General features: G+C 35.6%; 1 protein-coding gene across 1 annotated transcript; it reads left to right on the top strand.

Annotated features, from left to right (window-relative positions):
- The first annotated feature begins 6,728 nt into the window (after positions 1-6,728).
- On the top strand, positions 6,729-8,491 carry LOC114183145 (F-box/LRR-repeat protein 4). The gene has a single exon (XM_028070052.1). It carries the CDS (start codon positions 6,890-6,892, stop codon positions 8,276-8,278), a length of 1,389 nt encoding a protein of 462 aa, XP_027925853.1. The 5' UTR covers positions 6,729-6,889; the 3' UTR covers positions 8,279-8,491.
- The last annotated feature ends 570 nt before the right edge of the window (positions 8,492-9,061 follow it).

Here is a 9,061-nt window from a genome sequence, read left to right as displayed (position 1 = left end):
CAATACGTCCCAAGATTAGGACCTCATGTCACTCTCACCACATAAATCATTCTACTCTATGTGAGCGTGAACGATTATTAGAGTTCAGGATACCTTCCTTAGTCTAGACATCTCCTATATCAACACTAACCACACCATCACCAAGAGTTTCCCATGAAACTCTTTTAGCAATAACATTCCACATGTTATCTCAAGCATCATAATCTCATGCCAATGCACCACCAACCAACTGACCCATTCTTATTTCATTTCATAGCAAGCAAGTCAATATTACATGAAACATACATAATCACATATTCATGCTTTTAAAAGTAATTGAATCAACCCACAAGTTAAAGTTAAAGTAAGGAATTAAAATTTTGCAACAATTCTCGCTTAAGCTAGACTGGTCTCGCTTAAGCTAGACTGGTCTCGCTTAAGCTAGACTGATGTCACTTAAGCTAAAATTTTTCGCTTAAGCTAAACTGACAGATTTTCACTGGTTTCAACATGCAAAAACACAAAATCCCAAACAACAAAAACTACAAAAAACACAAACACATTGCATAAAACGTTGACATCATACTTCATGCTTTAAAAGGGTAAACAAATCAATCATGGGAGCATACAGCATTCAAACAACTCTACTGTCAATCTCGCTCAAGCTAAGGACCTCGCTTAGGCAACACGAGCCTCTCGCTCAAATGAAAAGCTCTCGCTTAGGCGAGATTGAAATCAAAGGGCATTATGAGGGTTCGCGAGTTCTCGCTTAAGCGAGGCCTCCTCGTTTGAGTGAGATTACTCTCGCTTAAAACTAGAGCTCATCGCCTAAGCGACAACTCGAGCAAAACCTGGGGGTGAACTTCTTGTTAATTTCGCTTAGGCGACGGTTGCTCGCTTAGGCGAAAACAACAGAGCTCTTCCCTACTCATGCATGCAAACTAGAAAAGCAATACCAAACAACATTTCAACCCTTTTCGGGCAACCACAACAACGAGCAAACATCATAAACATGATTTAAAACTAGGAAAACATGCAATAATCATAAAAAACTTTAAACCCTAACTTCCCTTACCTGAACAAATGATAGCCAAACGAAATTAGGGACAACAGGAAGAGCACCACTGCACGTTTCAACTTATGGAGCTGGAAAACAGAGCAAGAAGAATGAAACTAAGACCCTAACAGAGGTTAAAGCGAAACGAGTGCTTCCAAACAGAAAAGGAATGAAAATGGGAACACGAGTTTGAAGTTTTACTTATGCAGAGACAGAGTTCGATTAACTGAAAGAGGGAACTAGTTGTGCCTTAGCAGAGCTTCTACTCGGAAGATGAGGGAGGTAAGGGAAACGGTCTTGCGAAAAGAAATCAGAATGAAAAGTTTAGTAGTGGGAAGGGGTTTTGGGGTACTAAGTGGGCTGACCTTGGACCCAACTCAGAAAGTCAAGCCTATACATATAAGACAGAAAGAAAAGAGGCCTTACAATTTTTCAATATGGTATATACTGTTTATGCTCAACTAGTTAAAAATGTAAATATTAAGAATTAAAAAAATACAAATAAGAAATAAATGATAACAAACTAGTATTACTTTTTCACAAATAAATAATAAAGTACTTAAACTCTATCATTTTAATAATCATAATAATAATTTATAGTTAAATAATAATATAGAACAATATACATCTATTCAACTTGATTCTTTCACTTCATTTTAAATATTGTAACCTTGAATTAATATTTGAACTCTTTTAAAATTTTAAAATTACAATGTTTTTTTCATAAAATTAATTGTAACATGATATTATTGATAATCATACGTACATAATATAATATTATTGTATAAAAAGTTCAGCCTTTCAAACATGGATTTCTTTTTCTTTTTAAAGTAATCATAGTCGTTTTAGTTAAAAAAAAAAAAAAACTTTTGAAGAGTTTTGTTAATTAAAAATAATATAGTTTGTGTTTTTAAAAGAAATTGTTACGATTTCAAAACCTTGATCATGAAAACATTTATATGAAATTAAAAATAATTATAATTTGTATCTAGTAATTTGTGAACTTGTTAAAGCTATGAATATAGGGAAAAAAATAGTCGAGCTAAAGAAATCAAACAAAATAAAAAAAGAAATCGAAAGAAATGAAGAAGTTGAAAAAAAAAATCAATGAAGGAATGATACACAGAATAATGAAAAATGGTCAAAGGAGGCGGTTAAAAATATAATTAAGAAAAATGAAAACTCAAAGTTTATAAAAAGAATTATTCATAAAACAAGACTAAAGAAGTCACACAAAACGAACGAGATATTAAGTAGAAGTAACCGCTACATACGTGAGCTTAGTGGACATGAAATACACAACAATTATTCTAATCATTATTTCTTTCTTATTTTTATTTTGGTTTAACTCTAAAAAAAATAAATAGGTTATTTGTGTTAAAAAAGGTGATAAATTGAATTTTCAACAAAAAAACTCTAAGAACATCACGAATAAAACAATTTTGGTGAATATTATAATAATTTGGATCTTCACTTTAATTAATTTCTTCTATCAGTTTTTATTTTATTCTTGATAATTTATTTTCTTGCATTTATTTTCCTCTTACATAATTTATTTCCTTTGCAATTTACATAATTTATTTTTCAAATGCATATCACTTTAATTCATTTTTAACTTGAACATTATCATTTACGTTTTTAAAAAGTAAGTTAAGATTTCAATATCCAAAATTTTCTAAAGATCTATTTATTAGAAGCAAGAGTTGTTAATTTTATTCACATAAAAAGGACATTGAGTTAGATATATTTATAAAATTGATCGAAGATATAACTTGTTTACAAATAAATCGTGTTGATAATCGAACCTGAAATCAAATGCTTTAACTTAGATTGAAAAATGAATTGTTTGATAACTTTCTACATTAGTAATTTGGACATCAAACAACCGACCTTATACCTTGAAGAAGATAATTAAGGATGCTAACATTTTCTGTTTGGGATGGGAGGTATGATTTTTTCAAAACACGAAATCAAACAAAGATGAATGTACATATTCGACATTTTGATTTATTATATACTTATTATTATAAGTAAAAAATGACTATAATAATAAAAATTGTAATCCATATTTATTATTTTTTCCATAACTTCTGAATAAAACACCTAAGGTCAATACTCCAAGAAGGTGACTAAAGGTATGTTATAATAAAACAACGAAGTTCTTACCCTTAAACTGAGGAATGTGGCTTCTGCGGCTGTGAATAATTCATGAATGTGTCTGGAACTTGTGGCTGTGAATAACACATAATGAATTTTATTATAATTGCAGTGAAAGAGAAAATAGTTAGCATAATTTCGATATTGAATAGCTTTTGTAAGCTTTGATATTGAATCTTGTTGTGAAAGGTGTCACAAACCCAACCGAACAAGTGAGCGTGGGATGAAGATCCACTCGCATCAACCACGATACGAGAACTTCAATGCTCCAAACAGCACCAAGTTGGGAAACAAAAAATTAATGTCATTTCATTTTCTAAAATAAAATATTTATTTTCTATATTAAAGTTTTTTGGATATAATTTTTAAAATGATAATTGATTTTGTTAGTTATTCAAATATACACTTATTATTTTTGTAAATTGCAGACATTATAAACAATTTTAACGATGACTCCTTCTTTTTATTATTTTCATCCGTATATTCAGTGTTTCAAAGTTTCATCTTAGATTAACTTGGTTTGGTTGCCAAATAATTAGAATTTAACAAAGAATTGTTTCTACCCTGGATCAATCTCTATCATTATCTTACTAGACTAAAAATATCCGCTTATGAACAAAACAAATTTAATCAAGAAAAAATGTTATATATTAGAAAAATTAAATACAATTAAATATGATAATAAAGTTTTTTTTTTTTAAAAAAAACTCGTGCGTGTACTTTAGCATTTTAGTTAGAATGACATTTTAAAATAAATATATATTTTTTTCATGGCATAAAAATTTAATAATAAAAAAGAGTAAATAAACATAAATATGAAAGTAAACCAAACCCATGTTAATAAACAAATAAAACTTTTCAAAATACTATAAGAATGTAGATAAGTTTTTTTTTTCAATTAAATATGAAAAAATATATATAAATTTAAACGGAAAAAATTATTTGAATGATTTTCATGTTTTGGATAAATTAAATGCAAAGTATCAATAGAGAGATATTTTGAATATGTGTAAGGCCACGTTATTTCTTACCTTTAATTTAAGGGCTGCCCCAAACGGTTGGGCCTAAGGGCTGGCCCAATAAGGAAAAAGGAGACCCTAAGTCTGCCCTCACACTTACTTCCCCTTACTCTTCAGATTTTCGCAGCAGTCAAACCCTCCTTTTCGCAGCAGTCAAACCCTCCTTTTCGCAACCAGAAACTCTGCTAAGGTTTAACCCCGACCCCGATCCCGTGAGCCCAGCCTCGTCTCCTTGATTCGTGTAAGTATCCTACACTTCCTCTTTCCTTTTCCATTCGTATGCTAGGGTTTCTAGTTGGAATTTCGTGGTGAATCACTATAAAAGCTCGCTCCGCTATTCTGTTCCAGCTTGTTCGTCTATCCCGGGAGCTGTCGCGTCCTCGCTGTTGGAGTCGAACCCTTCCTTTAGCTATTTCCAAGTAAGGGAAGCTAGGTTTTGTGTGTCTAAAGTCGTTTTTGGCTTGCTTAAATATTGTTGTATGATTTGTGGACTGCAAGCTACTGTGTTTTGTTTAAAAATGTCGTTGTGGTCTTTGGGCGTGGTGTTTGCATGTCTGTTGTGTGAATGAGCAGCGGCGGGGACTGGTTTTCTCGCCCAAGCGAGCATGCCTCATCTAGGCGAGACTAACAAGGGCTCGCCTAAGCAATTCTGTGCGAGCGGTCGCTCAGGCGACCTGGTTTCTTTTTGAGCGAGGTGCAGTCTCGCTTAGGCGAGATGGGGCTCGCCTGGGCGAGACATCGCAAAACCATGGTTTCCCTATCGCGCTCTCGCCTAGGCGAGAAGGGTCTCGCCTGAACGAGAGGGTCTCCCTCACCTGAGCGAAACCTGTTAGCTTGAGCGAGGTTGCAGGCAGTTTTGGGTGCAATTGTTGAATGATCCACCGTGTGTGACTTGCTTGTCTGATCTACATGCTTTACTAGGAGGGTACAGGATGATGCCATGATTTATATGTGAGTTCGAGAAGGGAATGGTATGTTGCTTTATTGGGTATGAATTGAAAAACATGAGTTGTATGACTTGTCGATTATACATGATATTAATATGATGAGCAAATTCTTGATTTGGTGGGTGGAACATGTACAAAGTATGGGTAGGGTATAATTCCATGACTCTTGTAGTGAGAGGTCTTGGTGGCGCCTCATCTGTTGGACGTAATTCCATGGACCCTCTTAAGAGGAGTTTCATGGTGGTGCCTCAACGAAAGGACGTAATTCCACGGGGGGTCGTGGTGGTGCCTCAAGGCCAGGACGTAATTCCACGTAGGCCACGTGGTGGTGCCTCTTGTAAGGGTGTAATTCCGCGAATGCCTTGTGGTGACGCCTCACTGTTAGGACATAATTCCATTGCCATGTGGTGGTGTCTCGATATGCGCATTCGGATAGTCAAGTCTTAGGGTCTTAAGTGATTTGGGTAATCTATGTGTGTAGGTTGTTATTTATGTTGACTATGAGATTTGCATGTTGACTTTTGTGATATAATGTTTCCTTGCACTAGCTTACCCTATTTGCTTGTTTGAATTGTCTTGTATGTGGCTCTTCTCTTATTGCGATGATCATCAATCCTATTGATGTGAGTAGATAGGGGAACTGTTGGCAGAGGTAATGATGATAGGGATGGTACTGCTTGATGGACTGGACGAGCATTGGGCCCATCATGGGGCCCACCACTGAAGAATGTTTTGTTTTGCTGTTTTCTTATGTGTACAAGACTCGTACTATTAGTTCACTTGTTTGTTTTGGTTTAGGCCGTGTGGGACCTCTTTTATATTTTGTGGATATGTTGGGGTATGGAGTGCTTCATATTCCAAAGTTTCGTACCCTCTTAATATTATGTATGTAGCATTTTAATTAAATGGGCTTTATCTATTTATTTGGGACGTTACAATATATAAAATTAATAATTTCTAAAAAGTATATTTTTATAAACTAAATGTTGCATGTTAAACTAACGAAATGTAATTAACTTCTTATTTAAGTATTTTTAATTAAATTTGACTTGTTGAAAACAATACTTAAACTTAATTTTTCATTAACATAGTTTTAAATGTTTTATTATATTTTGTTAATAAAAATGTTTTATTATATTTTGTTAATAAGAAATAAAAAGTGGAAATTGTTTTCTATTCCATGAAAATCTTTATTGATAACAGTTAAATGAAGATAAAACAAAATTCATTTTCTTTGTTGAATCATTAGTTAACAAATCATAATTCTAATAGCGATTTGTGGTGATAAGTTAAAAGCGTAAGTATATAACGTTCTTATTTTGTTAGTTTTTATGAGTTATTTTAAAAATTATATTAATAACTTCTATATTTATGCATGAATATTAAAATAATCATGCGTATACATTTAGTTAAAATTAAATGAAGCCGAATTTAACTTTTTTAAGTGGATGCAAATAATTATTATTTTGTTTTAAAATTTTAAGGTGCAGTTAACCAACCTATTACTTTGATTGTAATCAATTTTTTGTTCCATGTCAAGGACGTGACTTGCACGTCCTCTGCTCCCGCGTGAAAGCAAGGTGCCTCTTTGAAACTCACTTCTCTTCTTCTCACCTAATCAACTTTCTTTCTCTCTCTGTCGTAAGAAACCAGACCTTCCTAGAATAATTGGTTTATTTCTCAACACCACACATCAGAGAACAGAGAACACAAACAAACTCAGTGGTGAGATGGAGAACAGCCTCTACGATGAGTTGTTGCAAGAAATTTTCCAGAAACTCCCTCCTTCTTCTTCCTCCTCCTCCGTGGCCCTCGTCTGCAAGCGGTGGCTCCGCCTCTACCGTTCCTCCACAACCTCCCTCTCCCTCCGCCTCACCCCACAATCCTCTCTCACCGTCTCTTCTCTCTCCTCCTTCCTCTCCCACCACCCTTTCCTCTCCTCCTTCTCTCTCTCCCTCTCTCCACCCTTCTCTCTGTCCCCACAAATCCTCTCCCTCATCTCTTCCTCCTGCTCCAACCTCCTCGCTCTTTCTCTCGACCCCACCCCTCTTTCTCTCTCCTCCCTTATTTTTATCTCCACCTCCTTTCCCCGTCTTACGTCCCTCTGCATCACCCTCCCCAGGCCCCTATTTCTCAACTGGGTTCTCTCCTTCCCCTGTCTCAAACAATTGTCCATATCCCTCTCCTCTGACCAAGGGAATCCAGGTGGGGTCAACAGCGATGAAGAAAGCCAAGACTTTGACGCCGAATTGGGGTTGGAGAGTCTTTCTGTGGTGGGGATTCGCAGCGATGATTGGGGGCTGGGTTGGTTGTGGAGGAGATGCACCAAGCTTAAGAGACTGAAGCTTCAGAGTTGCCAGGGTATCGGAGGGCCTTACTCGTCTTTCGTCAGGTGCTTGCACGGGATTCATGAAATTGAGCTCAGAACTTGCAGGAGTGTGGTGTACGGGGTTCTCTTGGAGCTTCTGGAACATTGCCACTCCCTAGATTTTCTCTTGGTTCATGATGGTGGTAGCAGAGAGGGACTGCTGCAATTTTTAACTCAGTGCCGCTCCAATGTTTGCAAATTCGACCTCCGTCTCCCTCTGGACCTCAACAACGACCATCTCTTAGCGATGGCCGCCAACTTCAATAAGCTCACCAGTCTCAGGCTTCAAAGCTGTTGCCTTGTTACCGGGCAGGGGCTGAAGGTCCTCGCCGGAGCTTGCGGCGGCCTTGAGGAACTGGCCCTGGTGAACTGTGACGTGATTGAGAGGGAGCCTGGGCTGCTTGCCACTCTGGGCCAGCATTTGAGGCAGTTGAGGAAGCTGGACTTGTCGCATAACGAAATGTTGGTTGACAAGGAGTTTGTTTCGATGCTGGTTTCGTGCATTCGTTTGATTGATTTGAGAGTGAGAGGGTGTAAGGGTCTCACTAGTGTTGCTGTGGTTTCCATGCTTAGGAGCTGCAAACACCTTCAAAATCTGGATGTTATGCACTGTTTCGGAATAGACTCTGAGGGGATTGAACTGTTTGTTAAGAATTCTTCTCGTTTGAGGAGAATGGAAGTTGAGGGGAGCAAGCTCTCTGATGCTGCCAAAACGTGGGCATCCAGTAAGTTTATTGAAGTTGTTGTGTGATTGGAAATTGAAGGTGAAAGAAGGAAGTGTATAGTTATGATGTTTTAAATAAACAGGTATACTTCACACCCTTAATCAATGTATTTATGCATTCATGTTTCTGTAATAAAATAAACTTCTGCTTATATTATCTACGAACTTGGTGGAGGTTGAAAGAAGCAAAGCAAGTGTCAAGTGTATATTTCCATGTTTCTAATCAACAGGATCCAGCTATATTGGTGATGAGTCATAAAATGGAACTAAAAGAGTAGCTTTAATTAAAGGGGATGGTAAACTGCAACTGTAATTTAATTAGGAGTTGAAATACAGCAATTTTAAGTGGGACATAAAGCTTTGCAGCTTGATTGGGTAGAAATTGACATGCTACTGTGACATGATGGATCACTTCACGAAATTTTATCGGGCAAGTGTCTATATTAATATTATGCGGTAGAAATCATATTTCGCAACTGTGTTTTGGATTTCAAGGGCAATCATAGCCTAGTTGTTGCAGCTTTCGTGTATCCAATTGGAAAATAACTTTATTAATTCGTTAATCAATTCATTTATATTATTATGGTAATATATATATATATATATTAAATAATAGTATTGTAACCTGACTTAATTTTCTTTTTCTTCAAAATCCTTTTCAGAAAAATTAAAATATATTTTCAATGTAATTAATTTGAAAATATTCATGTAAATTATCAAATTAAATTAGATTATATTATTTAAATAAAATGCTTTTAAGGAAAAAATTAAAATAGTTTTACAAGTTGTGATTTGAATAATATAAATTAA

The sequence above is a fragment of the Vigna unguiculata genome, chromosome 5, assembly GCF_004118075.2.
Source record: "Vigna unguiculata cultivar IT97K-499-35 chromosome 5, ASM411807v1, whole genome shotgun sequence".
Taxonomy (NCBI): domain Eukaryota; kingdom Viridiplantae; phylum Streptophyta; class Magnoliopsida; order Fabales; family Fabaceae; genus Vigna; species Vigna unguiculata.
This window is presented reverse-complemented; position numbering and strand designations above follow the sequence as displayed.

Coding starts and splice junctions, on each gene's coding strand:
- LOC114183145 (XM_028070052.1), top strand. CDS start 6,890: ATGGAGAACAGCCTCTACGATGAGTTGTTGCAAGAAATTTTCCAGAAA.